The following is a 14845-nucleotide window of genomic DNA, read 5'->3' on the forward strand; positions in this document are numbered from 1 at the left end:
ATGTTTCCCCCTCGAAGACATTTGACTAGAAATTGTTTTTATAATAATAATAATAATAATAATAATAATAATAATAATAATAATAATAATAATAATTTATTTTATACCCCGCCTCCATCTCCCCGAAGGGACTCAGGGCGGCTTACATGGGGCCAAGCCCAGATAAAACAATAAAACACAAAGAAACATCAAAATCCAAACAGAGTTATTAAAATCCAACATTCCAAAACAAAACAAAAAAATATTAATCATGTTAAAAGCATATTAAAATGTGGATTTGGCACCCAAGTAAAAAGATAAAAACGAGCTGGGTAAAGTGCAGTGTGTAAATATTGAGTCATGAGGTAGTTGAATGAATACAGCCATTGACAATGGGGCAACTTGGGTGGGGCGGACCCTGTAACTGTAAACGGATGAGGCAAAATAAAGTGCAGTAAATGAGGAAATGGCCATATGGGGATGGTAACACATGATAAGAATCTGTATCACAAAAGCCTTAATCAGAATCTTAATAGGTTACGTGGGTTTTCATCAAATGTTCTGGAGTCAGTGCAGAACAGCTGTAGGTGTGTTCATGCTATGATACATATTTGGTTTGGTTTGACCGTATGAACTGTACAGCTGGGATGGGAACTGTATGACTTTCCAAATGTGGACCTGCATCTCCCATCAACCCCAGCTAATGTACTTAATGGGAATGAATTCTCCTTCCCCTTGTTAACAGCAACAAATGAGTGTGAATTGTACTGAAAAGCCATAAAGAAAATGCTAGTGGGCTGGATAGCCTTGCTAAAATCATTACATTCAATCATAGTAAAAGAGTAAAGACTACATTGAACATTTTACTCAACACTAGATAAAAGTGAAGTAAATTTGTAACTTGCCAACATGTTTTGTGGTTTCTCTTTGTTATAGTGACAGACCTGCAAGAAGAGGGTAAAAATGCAATCAACGCACCAATGTCCCCTGCCATGACTGATCTACACCCAGAAGATACATTATTAGGTACAGTATGCCTGCCAAATGTAAATTACTACAAAATAGAAGACTCTCTTTCATTATGTGAGTAGGATGTAGGGATCAAGCTAGATATATCAGTCTAAAGCAATACAATGGACAGTGATGATGTGACATAAGAACTTAAACCTCCTTTTTGGTTCCAGTTGAGTGCAGTCAGTCCTAGGATAAAATAAATTTAAATGGCTTCTGCCTTAATCATTTATAAGAGCCCTCATACATAGGAAGTTGTTTTTCTAGGTTTCCCTCTTTCCCTCTGCAAATGTCTTAAGATTTACCCTTGTTCTGACTTCAGTGTGATAATAATCTAAATGAAGGGTGAATCAAAAGCTACATCATGGTATTTTCAAAAATTGAGGCAGACAGTTGGAGTAATGGTACACCTCTCTTTGAGTTTTATGTGAAAATGTCCCAAGCATGCCTTAGCACATGTGCTCTAAAGAAGTGAAGCTGTTACTTATAGATGATGTTGATCGTACATCGAAGAGTATAGGCCGGCAATTGGAAACCCATCCCTCTCCATGAAGAAAGCCTCCTTGATTGATGTTATGGAGGCAAAAGAAGGAAATACTAGCCACTATTGTAACTGAATAGTCAGGCCATCCTTTCATGAAAGTGGAAGTTCAAGAAATTGCTTATCACCCTTGAGAAGTCTTTCTGGGAACATGGGATTTTGTAGTTTTGCTAAGCAGTGGCTCCTATGCCCCTTCTACATTGCCATATAATCCAGATTATCGAAGCAGATAATCCACATTATCTGCTTTGAACTGGATAATATGAGTCTACACTGTCATATAATTCAGTTCAAATCAGATAATCTGGATTTTATATAGCAGTGTTGAAGGGGGTCCACTTGACCCTAGATATTCTTGGAATATAGCACTCAAAATCTTTACCTATTGGATATACTGGCTAAGGGTTCTGGGATCTGAAGTTCAATGTCATCTGGGATGCCAAATCTGAGAGCCTGGTTGCCTGCAAAAGCACTGTATTGCATTGTCTCATAGATGTTTAGTCTCTGAAGAAGCAAGTACATTCCCAAGAATACAAAACCTTCTCCACTCATATATAAGCATATACAGTAGAGTCTCACTTATCCAAGCCTCGCTTATCCAAGCTTCTGGATTATCCAAGCCATTTTTGTAGTCAATGTTTTCAATATATGGTGATATTTTGGTGCTAAATTTGTAATTACAGTAATTACTACATAACATTATTGCGTATTGAACTACTTTTTCTGTCAAATTTGTTGTATAGCATGATGTTTTGGTGCTTAATTTGTAAAATTATAACCTAATTCAATGTTTAATAGGCTTTTTCTTAATCCCTCCTTATTATCCAAGATATTCGCTTATCCAAGGTTCTGCCAGCCTGTTTAGCTTGGATAAGTGAGACTCTACTGTATGTTGAAAGCTGAAGCAATTTATTGGTTAAGCTCAGAACTGATGTTAGCTATTGAAACACATTGTTTTTTGGTAGATGGTTCCGTAGGGAGAATTTATACAGCATCTGTCAACACTGAGCATAAAATAATGGAAGTTAGAGTGTTTAAAAATAAAGGATATGGTTGCCTATATGAGTTTGCAGAATTAAAAGGAACCAGGATAAAAATATATAACATCACAGCATTTAATGCGAAATGTATTTGGGCGGAGATACATAACAGTTCTAATTCACTCCATTTCAAAATAATTATAGGAACTTAGGGCCCTTCCACACAGCCATACAACTCAGAATATCAAGGCAGGAAATTCCACAATATCTGCTTTGAACTGGAATATGTGGCAGTATGGACTCAGATAACCCAGTTCAAAACAGATATTGTGGGATTTCCTGCCTTGACATTCTGGATTATATGACTGTGTGGAAAGGTTCTTCCTTAAATGAGGATGGTTACTTTTTCCTTTCCCACTAGCCATTTTGTTGACACTGTCCCTCTGAACTGACTTCATGGTTGTAGGAGGAAAGGATCAAGGTCTGAGTATCTTTCCCTGCAGCAGGTGTTGGAGACATTTGCTGCATCGTTGGCAGGAAAAGGGCTATTTTTATACTCTGCTCCTCCTATTCTATCTTCATGCAGTCCTCTGCTCATCCTGAACTTGACCACAAGACCTTTGCTCATGTTGTTGGTGAGCAATATTCAGGCAAATACATCTCAAACTTGTAGTTAAATCTATGATTATGGGTATTTCTGTGAAAGAGACACTATTTAAAGAGGGTTTTCCTTTTTTTATGAAAGTTAATTTGTGTTCATTAGACTCATTCATATCTCAAGAAGGCTCCTACGTTTCAGTGTTGGCAATATGTAAACACATAGAAACCTGATTACTAGATAAATCAGGTGAGTAAATGAAATATTACTCCACTGGTTGACAGTTCTATATGTACAGGGATATTTACGCCCAATTACAGTATGACTTCACACATAGCAAAGTCTCATAATCAGTGAGCTGGAAAAACATTTTGTGCCTCCCACCCCCCAAATAAGAAAATAAATGTACAGTTGCAGATCTCTTGGGATTCATATTGTAGTAAAAGTGAGCCATGTGTGTTAAAACGTGTCTTTGGGCAAATCCACTTATTGGCTTTAGGAATCCATGCTGATAGATGTCAGTGTACAGGAATAGCATCCACATGTTATATCCTTCATTTGGTGCATTCTTAAGACAAGCCAAATTCCTCATAATCATTTTATATTGTTTCTGACCTCCCATAGTGACTGGGTTTCCCCATTTATGAATCAGACAGCAGCTGATTCCAGCAAGGCAGTGTTTTAAAACAGTGTGTTGTGTGGGATGAGTGCGTTGATTATGATGGCTTCATCTAAGAAATTGTTTTCTAAACTGGCAGAGGAGAATGAAGAACGCACCATGATCGATCCCAACTCGAAGGAGGATGCCAAATTTAAAGAACTTATCAAGGTAAGAACATCACTAATGCATAGTTATGCCTTCCTTTGGTGCAAGACTAAATATTAGGCATGTCCGATCGATGAAAAAAATGTTTCAACTCTCGTTTCTAAAGTAGGGGGCGCTGGCGCTTTGATATAGAAAGTATTTACGATTTTTTCACCCAAAAATTTCGGATATTTCCGAAAATTCGTAATGATTCTAAATGTTTCTAAAATGGCGGACACGCATGCGCAATCGCCCCCCCCCCCAAAAAAAAGGGAACCCGGGGGGGGACTTTTACAGGGCTCTCCCGCCCTCATTTCTTGAGCTATCATCAAATTTGCAATGCCCTTGCAAGTTGTGCAAATATACTTTGAAAACTAGAAATTCCCTTGCTATATTTGTAAGCAAGAAGGATACTGGAAATCAATGGTGTCTCTGGCTATGTAATCTCACAAGCCTCAACCCAATGCCTTCAATTAGAAATGGACCAGTGACCACCATGCCAAGCAATGCCCTGGCAAGGAGTGCAAAGATACTTTGAAAACTTGAAAGTCCCTTGCTAAGAGAAAGAACAGGCAAAAAAACCCTAACCCTTTCTCCAAACCACTCTGTGGGAACAGCCAGACTGGGCCCCTTCACCCTCTCCCTCCCTCAAGAGGCTTGCTTGCTCTCCATTTGCAGACCACCACCCTCTCCGCACAAAGCCCAGCACAGAATGGCTCGCCCGGGCTACACAATGGGCTTTTATGGCAATCTTCCACATGGATGCAGAGGACCCTAGCCCCCACCTTTGCGTCCATCGTGGAAGCTTCTGATTGGCTGGGGAGCGGCAGCCATATTAGGCTGCGCTAAGCTCCCATTCAAGGTAGGTTGCAGAAGCAAAAATTTTTTAAAATATATTTTTAAAAATATATTAAAAAAAATTTTGGAGGGGAAAAAATTAACGAAACATTAAGAGACAATTAGAGAATGGGCCAACAATGGTTCGAATTACATTGCTGGTTGCGCTGTGAGACAATGTCTCGGAATGCGTATCAAAAAGCAAGAACAATCCGAAATAAATCCGATATACGATTCAAAGCAATTTTTGGACATGTCTACTAAATATCCTTTCCCAAACCATTGTTGTAGTAGTAGTAGTAGTAATCATCGCCATCATCATCTTTTATTTGTATCTCACTACCATCTCCCCGAAGGGACTTGGGGCGGCTCACAAAAAGCACTAAACAATATTAAAAAATACAACAAAGTATGTAGCGATATAAATCAATAACAATGTCAGTTTACCTAGCAAATTTACAGTTATTAACTGGATCTGTCCATGAAATGGCATACTGGGAGTAGAAAAATGGTAGAAAAGATTTTACAAAATATTTCAATTTGCAAAGGATTTTAACCTGCAAAAAAGGCTTATATGTGAATAAGAATTAAAATGGCATTGTTTACCACCACAGAACATTATTGCCTCATCAAGCATTATCTGACAATGCAGCAGTAGAAGGAAACAGATGCAAGCATTGAAACCTAGCAGCTGTTGGAAGTGCCCCGTTAAAGAAGTACTTCACAAACTCTCTCTCAGGAAACTACTGAACTTGCTTTCACCATATACTTTATTCAGAATTCATCAACATGATCCATTAGTGGATTCACCAAAATAGAATAGTGAAGAATGGAAACTTTAGGGAAGATTGCCTTAAAGGAAGAACCAGAAGAGCTTGCAAAGGGTTGGTTTTTTATTACAGTTCCCCATTTTTTTTAGCCAGTATGTAAGAGGGGTTGTGCAAGTAAGGACAGTATTGCTGGGGCATGACCAAGACATAAAATCCAATTCTTTTATATTTTGTATGTTTGGAGGGTAATTTTTGAAGCAAGCTGGAGGCTGCTTGGATTTAGGACTTATTTTTTCTCTGTGATGGGGTGAGAAAACCAAGGGCATAATTCCTAGCAGAGTTCATATGATGGTAGAGGCCGCAGCCCTTCTCCTTGAGTATTGTGTAATTTGTGATCTAGTATGAGAGCGTCATTGATTGTGAGGCATGTATCAACTGTAGTTTCCATTTTTCTGGATTTTTGGAGCATGAGATAGCCAGGATTCTGATTTTCATGCAGTAGCTTTTTAAAATGGCTGAGTTTCTTAGGGAAAAGCATCTTTTTCAGCACTTAGACCAGGGATGGGAAGCAGTTTTTTTTCCTGTTACATGCCTCATTTTGGAGGAGACAGATAAATAGCTTTGCACCAAAATTATCAGAAACTTTCCCAAGCCTTGAGAGGGGTGTTGTTGTTTTTATTCTCATCCTTATCTTTGCTTACATTTTTTTCTAGTGCCACCAACATAAGAACAAGAAAAAAACAGATACAAACAAGGCTTGCAAACAAATGGCAAAATGAAAAGGGAATGGCAGTGTGGGAGGACATTACATTCTGCAGAAACTATCTTTTCTTTTCACTTGTTTCTTGCCCTAGGCATGATGGAGCATTTGTTTGCCTCTTCTTCTTTCCCTCTGTCATCACAGCTTTGTCGATTGGGATGGAGCGAGGGCCTTTCCTCTGCTTCTGAGCCAAGGAAGTTATGCCTTCTTCTCTGATGCCAGAGTAATGGCCGTTTGAATTCTTTTGGGACTGGGTTGTTGTATATCTTTCGGGTTCTGTGGCCATGTTCCAGAAGTATTCTCTCCTGACGTTTCGCCCACATCTATGGCAGGCATCCTCAGAGGCAGGCATCCATACCTCACAACCTCTGAGGATGCCTGCCATAGATGTGGGCGAAACATCAGGAGAGAATACTTCTGGAACATGGCCACACAGCCCGAAAGCTATACAACAACCCTGTGATCCCGGCCATGAAAGCCTTCGACAACACTCTTTTGGGACTGTCCGATAGCCATTTTGTTATATTTCCAGCGGTTTTAAGCCCCACTATAACCTTTTTAGGCATGTGCAGGCTTATTTGCAAACCAGGGAGTGCCAGGACTTTGTGTGACTTTTGGGGATGTATTTTATCACATAAATGGTATGTGCTGTAAAATGAATGGAAGTTGCACTCAGCCACTTAAAATGTCACTTCCACTCACTGCAGACCCCATTGCTAGTCGTTAGTTGCCGAAAAAGTCAAAATCAGCCCAAACCACTGTCCAGATGTCACCATTCCTGCTGTGCAGGAAAAGAGGATGGATTGTGCCTGTGTTGCAGCCATCTCTGCTCTTAGCCTATTCATGGAGCTCGGACTGAGCGCCCTTCCAGACAGGCCCTATATCCCAGGATCTGATCCCAGGTTTTCTATTTATCCCAGGTTATCTGGAAATGTAAATCCAGTTTAAAGCAGAAAATCTGGGATCAGATCTTGGGATGTAGGGCCTATCTGGAAGTGCCCTAAGCATCTGGCCACCATGGTTGTCTTTGCTGATGGTAGAATGGGACACCACCAATAAGAAGCAGTGGGTTACTGTCTCATCGTTCTTACTGATCATGAAAGTGCCCCATTCTAACCATCAGTGGCAATTGCAGTAGTTGAGTGCTCAGGCAGAGCTCCATAGCTAGCGGGGAGCAGCGCTGATGAAGATGATAGTGATCTCTGTTGATCTGGCTAATGGTGCTGGACTCAGCACATATGTTCTGTATCTGGGTTGCTCCCAGCTAGATTTACACCAGATTAACCTGTTTGTGTAGATCAGCCCTAAGACAGAGAACTGATGAAAGTACTATAGAAAATCCTCAAGTGTATATATTTATTATTTGAGTTCTGTGCCATAGGAATTCTGGATTCTACTTATGTTTGTGAAAGTTGACAGTGAAGAAACCACTTTGAGTTGCCTTTGTGGAGAGAAAAAGCAGGATATAAAGAAGGAGGAGAAGGAGAAGAAAAAGAGGAAAGCTGATTTGAAAAATCAGTTCATTTGAGAGATAGTGCTTGCGGAGAGTCCAAAAAATATCACAGACTTTTAAAAAGATCAAGAAAAAGACTCTCAATAGAAGCCAGAATGACTAAAGTGAGGCTATTTTACTTTGTACATATGATGAAATTTCATGACTCATTGGAAAAGATGATAATTCTTGGTAAAGCCAAAGGCAATTTGAAAAAGTGCTCATTACAGATGGGTTGATTTAGCTTAGGAATACGGTTGTTCATCACAGTCCCTTGGAAGTCTCTTATGCATAGCGTTTCCATAAGTCAAAACTAACAGCATATAGCAAAACCAAATCTCTCTTAATCTGTTGCTCAAAAGCAGGAGAATCTGATCACCAGAAAAGACTAAGAGATTTACACAAGCTTCTGCAGAATTGAGTCTGCTTTGTCAAGTTCATAAGATATTTTTATAACAAGCAGTAATCTAGAGTTCACAAGCTTTTTAAAAAAAACCTATAAAAGGGGCCCCTGGTGGCACAGTGTTAAAGTACTGAGCTGGTGAACTTGCTGACCAAAAGGTCCCAGGTTCAAATCCCGGGAACGGAATGAGCGCCCGCTGTTAGCCCCAGCTCCTGCCAACCTAGCAGTTCGAAAACATGCAAATGTAAGTAGATTAATAGGTACCGCTCCAGCAGGAAGGTAACGGCGCTCCATGCAGTCGTGAGTCGGTCATGACTGGACTTAACGTCAGGGGAAACCTTTGCCTTTTTATAAAACTGAAATAGCAGTATGTATTTATTCAGGTAAATCAAGTAATGTATTGTTTCCTTTCTATAGGTTTTGATTGATTGGATCAATGATGTTTTGGTAGAAGAAAGAATCATAGTCAAACAGCTTGAGGAGGACGTCTATGATGGGCAGGTGCTACAGAAACTATTGGGTGAGTTGTTACCTTGAGCTTAATATAGTGAATAAAAGGTTAATCTGCACTGTTGAATTCACGTAGTCTGACACCACTTTAACTACCATGGTTGAATGCTAGTCCTGGGAGTTGTCATTACAAAAGGTTTCTAGCTCTCCTAGGATTCTATAGCATTGAGCCTTACTGGTTATACTGATGTCAAACTGCATTAATTCTACTATGTAGTAGTATCTAGAGTTTTGGAGCTGGAGGTCAAGCTTCAAATGTCCTCCCAAATCATTACATTATTAATGTATTTATTTAGTGTTTTTATTTTATTTATACACTGCCTTCCTTCTAGCGTGGGATCCAAAATGGCTCGTATCATGGTTTAAAACAGAACAATGTTAAAATTAGTAATGATGGTGCAAAGAATTAAACAATTTTAAAATTCTCCCATTGCACTGAATTAAAAACTATTTAAAAACATAAACAGAGGAGAAATAGCCATGTTGCTTTTGTAAAGACACCACCTTTCAGCAGATGTTCTTGGGGATGAATTGGGACAATGCTGACATTTTGAAGTAGATCTTTTGGTTTTCTAAGCAAAATCAATCACCGCTTAGATCTAATCAAATCAAAGTTGCATTAGTAGTTAACTGGTAACTAACAAAGTGAGAAATTTGATGTAAATAGGTCCTGGCATTCAGTTCCTTTTACCTTGTCTGTCAAATCTTCTGTTTTTCTGATGTAGAGAAACTAGCTGGCCGCAAACTGAACGTGGCTGAAGTCACACAGTCCGAAATTGGCCAGAAGCAAAAACTGCAAACTGTTCTGGAAGCTGTCCATGATTTGCTGCGACCCCACGGCTGGACTATCAAGTGGAACGTTGACTGTAAGCAACTTGCCTAGGAATAGGTTTGCTGTGCAGGAGCCACAGCTCAGGAAAGAAGAGAGCATATGCTTTGCCTACTCAGTGGCCCAACTTCAGACCTTAGAGGAAGTCACTCAGAGACTCCTTGTTAGAAGGGCAAGTGTACCAGCATGTGTACATTATCAAATTTGCAGTTTTGCATAATTCAGGAATCCTAGTTATAGGGTCCTAGCAGCCAGCACAGTGTAGTGATTTGAGTGTTGAACTACAACACTGGGAGACAAGGGTTCGAATCCCTGTTTGGCCATGGAAGGATATTGATTAACCTTGGGCATGCCATGCTGTCTTAGAGAAAGGCAAAGGCAAACCCCTTCTAAATCAAATTCTGCTGAGAACCTTCCTGTTACCATAAATCAGAATTGGGTACTGTTCCATTATCTGGGCAAAAACCACTAGGAGGAGCTAGACAAAGAAGGATAGTCCATGGGGGGGGGGGGGGGGGTTAAAGGAGAAAAACAAATTTCCCTGTTTCTGCTGGTTATTCCCCCTCCCCGCTTCCCATATCATAAATGAGGGTTGTTTCCATGACAGGGACATAGGTGGGGGGAATAACAGGAAAACAGGGAGAGTTGAAGGAGGAAAACAATTTCTCTCATTTTTTCTGGTTATTTCTGCTCCCCATATCCTAAATGAGGTAACAGGAGAAAATGGTTTTCCTCCTTCAACACACCCTCCACCCCCATAAAACGGACTATCCATCTCTCTCAAGTGCTCCCTGGTGGCCTTTATCCAGATAATGGACCAGTATTTATTATTTATTTATTTATTTACAGTATTTATATTCCGCCCTTCTCACCCCGAAGGGGATTCAGGGCGGGTCACATTATATACATATAAGGCAAACATTCAATGCCCATATACACATAGAACCGAGACAGAGATAAACGCAGAGGCAATTTAACCTTCTCCTGGGGGATGTTCGATTCTGGCCACAAGGGGGAGCAGCTGCTTCATCATTCACTGTGAATGCACTTCCTCATTCCAATGTCGTAAATTAGTTAAATTTGCCTCCCCACTTTATAAGTGATACCTTATTTCCTACTTGATAGATGCAACTATCTTTCGGGTTGCTAGGTCAGCAACGAGCAGGGGCTATTTTTTATTTATTTTATTTATTTATTTTTCAGACTTATATGCCGCCACTCCCCTAGGGCTCGGAGCGGCTTACAAGAACCGGCTAAAATCAACAATTTAAAAAACATTTTAAAAACATCTTTAAAAAAAAATCTTAAAAACATTCTAAAAGCACCTTTTAAAACATCAGCAACAGAACTCAAAAGCCTGCCGAAACAGGTGTGTCTTACATGCCCTGCAGAAGGCCAACAAGTCCCCCAAGGCACGAACTTCAGGTGGCGCCACTACTGAAAAGGCTCTGCATCTAGTTGCAGTTAGACGCAAGGTCTTAAAACTGGGGACTTCCAGCAGGTCTTGGTCCTCAGAACGGAGGGATCTCTGGGGTTTGTAGGGGGTGAGGCGGTCCCTCAGGTACATCGGCCCTGGACCATGTAAGGCCTTGAAGGTAAGCACCATCACTTTGAAAGTGATCCGGTGCTCAATTGGTAACCAGTGCAGCTGCCGTAAGATTGGTGTTATGTGGCATCTTATCGGGACTCCCGCAAGGAGCTGGGCAGCTGCATTTTGCACCAATTTGAGCTTCCGGATCACCGACACAGGAAGGCCAATGTAAAGGGCATTACAGTAATCCAGTCTCGAGATGACTGTAGCCTGGATCACTGTAGCCAGGTTGTCCCTAGATAGATAGGGGGCTAGCCGTCTAGCCTGCCGAAGATGAAAAAAGGCAGTTTTGGTAACGGCGGAGACCTGGGCCTCCATCGTCAATGAAGGGGCTGGCCTCGAACTCATGACCTCATGGTCAGAGTGATTTATTGTAGCAGGCTGCTCACCAGCCTGCGCCACAGCCCGGCCCCAGAATTGTCTTCAATGTACATAACAACAAAGCAGGATCTCCCCTCACTTTCTGTCAGGCCAGATCTACACTGCTATATAATGACTTCAAAGCAGATAATCTGGCATCAGAAACTGGATTATATGGCAGTGTAGAAGGGCCCTCACAATCCAATTGACTAGCTGAGTTGTAGGGGAGAGGACTTCAAAATTCACTCTGTACTGTGCTAGCAGGAAGGAATCAACAGTGATTTTATGCAAATTGCTAGGGAACAAGGAGACACATTGATTTGTGGACTGAAAGTAGATAGAAGGGTCCATGAGGAGTGGGTAGGAGATAGTAGGTGAGTGACTTGGGGAATCCTAGAAGGGTGTGTTTATAAAGAGAAACAGAAGCAGCAACAAATCTGGTTGGCCTATATGGAGGCCCTGAAGGCAAAGGACCAATCCCAGATAACTGATTTAAAATGTCCCGTAAAGTACTTGTTCCCTAATTAATTTCAAATATGTATGCATTTCTCTAAGCAATTCATGGCAAGAACCTGGTGTCCATCCTCCACTTGCTTGTAGCTCTGGCCATGCATTTCCGGGCTCCCATCAGACTTCCTGAACATGTTTCTGTGCAAGTAGTGGTGGTCAGGGTAAGTACACCCGTTTGCTTATTTGATGTCATTGTCTTGCTGTACGGGGAGTCCCCGAGTTACAAACATTTGATTTACGTATGATTCATAGCTATGAACGGGCCTCTCCCCTGCCATGAAATCTTAGTGCTGTATCTCTCCAAGCCCCCTTCTTCTTTCTTCTTATTGATATTTCTCCAAGCTCCTTTCGCTTCCTTCGTATCAATATTGCTTCATCCTCCTTTCCTTTTTCTTTCTATCGATATCGCCTTCATCCTCCCTGTGTCTCTCCATTCCACGTTCATATCTGACACCACGTTTAATTGCCCTGGCTCAATGCTATGCAATCCTGAGATTTGTAGTTTGATGAAGCTGCAATATTCTTTGGCAGAATAGACTAAAGACCTTGCAAAATGACAGATCCCAAGATTCCATAGCAATGAAAAAGGGCAGTCAAAGTGGTCTCAAGCTGTATTCATTCCACAGCATAAATACACCCTAAGGGGCAGGATCAGCAGGAGAGGCTGCTTGAAGGAAGGATTATCTATTTCCATTGTTTTCCTTTCCATTGCTTGGAAGCTTCGGTGTTCTAACATTTTTGTTTTTTAAAAAGGAATTCTAATCACACCAGAACTATAATGTGTGCCTTTTTTGGATAAATTACAAAGAGTGCATTTTTGCCCTCTGTGCCAGCCAGCTGCCTGCACCAAACCAATTCCGACTTACACACAAATTCCACTTAAGAAAGAACCTACAGAACCTATCTTGGGGATTGCCTGTATTCTGAAATCCGGTTATTTATTTATTTACTGTATATACTCGAGTATAAGCCGACCCGAATATAAGCCAAGGCACCTAATTTTACCACAAAAACTGGGAAAACTTATTGACTTGAGTATAAGACGAGGTGGGAAATGCAGCAGCTATGGGTCAATTTCAAAAATAAAATATATATTAATAAAATTGCATTATTAGAGGCATCAGTAGGTTAAATGTTTTTGAATATTTATATAAAACTGTAATTTAAGATAATAATAAGACTTTAATAAGATAAGATTGTCCAATTCTGAATACCTATACACTCAAGTATAAGCTGACCTGAATAGAAGCCGGCCAGGACCCTCACTCGAGTATAAGCTGAGGGGAGCTTTTTCATCCCTAAAAAAGGGCTGAAAAACTTGGCTTATACTCGAGTATATACAGTATTTATTTATTTAATATTTACAACATTTATATTCCACCCTTCTCATTCTGAAGGGGACTCAGGGCAGAGCACAACATATATACGGCAAGCATTCCATGTCGGGACATAATAAATATAAATAATTATTTATAATTGTACAGGACAGCTGATGCAAAACCATAAATGTAAGCATACACATCATTATGTACACAGATATATATGTTTTAATTAATTTAATCTGAATTTTTAGATGATGACTTCAATAATCCTAAATAAAGCTGTGTGGCTAATTGGTCAGACCGTGTTTTCCAGACCCATGTTTAGCTTTTGCACCTGAACTACTTGTGATGATATGGTGAAGTAAGTGGAGCACTTGTGGAGATCTTGGCCCTGTTGTTTAAAAAAAAAGCCCGAACTCAGGCTTCTTTTCAAAAATTATGGCATCATACTGAATCCAATTGTAATAGACAGTAGGCCCTCCAATCTTTCAGGGATTAGAGGTCTAGAACCCCCAATGGAAGTGGAGAAACCACAAATTTAAAAAAGTAAATACTATTTTTTATCTGAGACAAGACCTTTCTAGAAACCTCTAGTTTTTATAGAATGACTCTATTGTTAACTTCTTGGTGTTCACAGAGCCACCCTGCATTCAATATGGTGCATCTACATTGTAGAATTCATTCCATTTTTTACCATTTTAACTGCTATGGCTGAAAGCTATGGAATCCTGTGAGTTGCAGTTTTACAAAGTGCAGAGTGCAAGTGCCTCAGTAAACCATAACTCCCCGAATCCTGTAACATTGAGCCATGGCAGTTTAAATCATGTCAAGCTGCATTAATTCTATAGTGTAGATGCACCCTTGGTTACCATTGCCATCTATCAAAACAATTGCTGCTAAGCAGTTTTAAAACCCTCTGTTTCACTTTTGTTCTTGCCTCTCGATGTGCACATTTCATAAATGATGAAGGTGTGTGCTATCTGGGGTCTATATTTCTATGTTGTAGAGTTGCAGTTACGCTGTCTTGTGTCTTTTACCGATATTGGTCTTTCTCAGTGACTAGATGATACTTCTTTTTCTCTGTGTGTGGAATAAGGCTGTTACAATAATGGCAGGATAGATTGATGGCATAAACTGGCAGAGTCCCCAAGAAACGCAGCATGTTTTTGAGCCTAGGCAAAATGTGAGAGATTAATACTTCTCCCTTCCGTTGTGGGTTTGTTTCTCATTTAAAGCTGTGCTCACTTTGGATTGAAAGCAGTAGTGTGTCTCCCGGCGTTCCAGTTTAACATCCTTGTGCTTACAAAGACGTTTTTCTGCTTTATTGTCTCCATTTGTTATTGGAGAAAATGAATCTGTAGCAGGAAATTCAGTTCACTCAGCAACAGACCATTTGTCACTCATTCCCCTCCTTTTACAATAACTTTAGAAAAGTACCACTAGGTGGTGCAAAGAGTACTTTGAAGGATATGCTCAGTTTTTGTCTCACCCGCATTTCTTGTGTGCTTTCCTCAGAACAAAATACAGCAGGTTTGGGATGGAGCCTT

At 40.3% G+C, this 14845-nt stretch overlaps 1 protein-coding gene across 2 annotated transcripts in view; it reads left to right on the plus strand.

The window, feature by feature from the left end:
• parvb (parvin beta) overlaps positions 1 to 14845 on the plus strand; it is a 62065-nt gene that overhangs the window by 34042 nt on the left and 13178 nt on the right. For both annotated transcript variants that reach the window (XM_003221434.4, XM_008111420.3), the window contains exons 2-6: positions 916 to 1005; positions 3868 to 3938; positions 8594 to 8696; positions 9412 to 9552; positions 12022 to 12137. In XM_003221434.4, coding sequence (XP_003221482.1) covers positions 916 to 1005; positions 3868 to 3938; positions 8594 to 8696; positions 9412 to 9552; positions 12022 to 12137 — 521 coding nt within the window. The remainder of the gene's footprint in view (positions 1 to 915; positions 1006 to 3867; positions 3939 to 8593; positions 8697 to 9411; positions 9553 to 12021; positions 12138 to 14845) is intronic.

This window comes from Anolis carolinensis, chromosome 5 (genome assembly GCF_035594765.1).
Source record: "Anolis carolinensis isolate JA03-04 chromosome 5, rAnoCar3.1.pri, whole genome shotgun sequence".
NCBI lineage: Eukaryota > Metazoa > Chordata > Lepidosauria > Squamata > Dactyloidae > Anolis > Anolis carolinensis.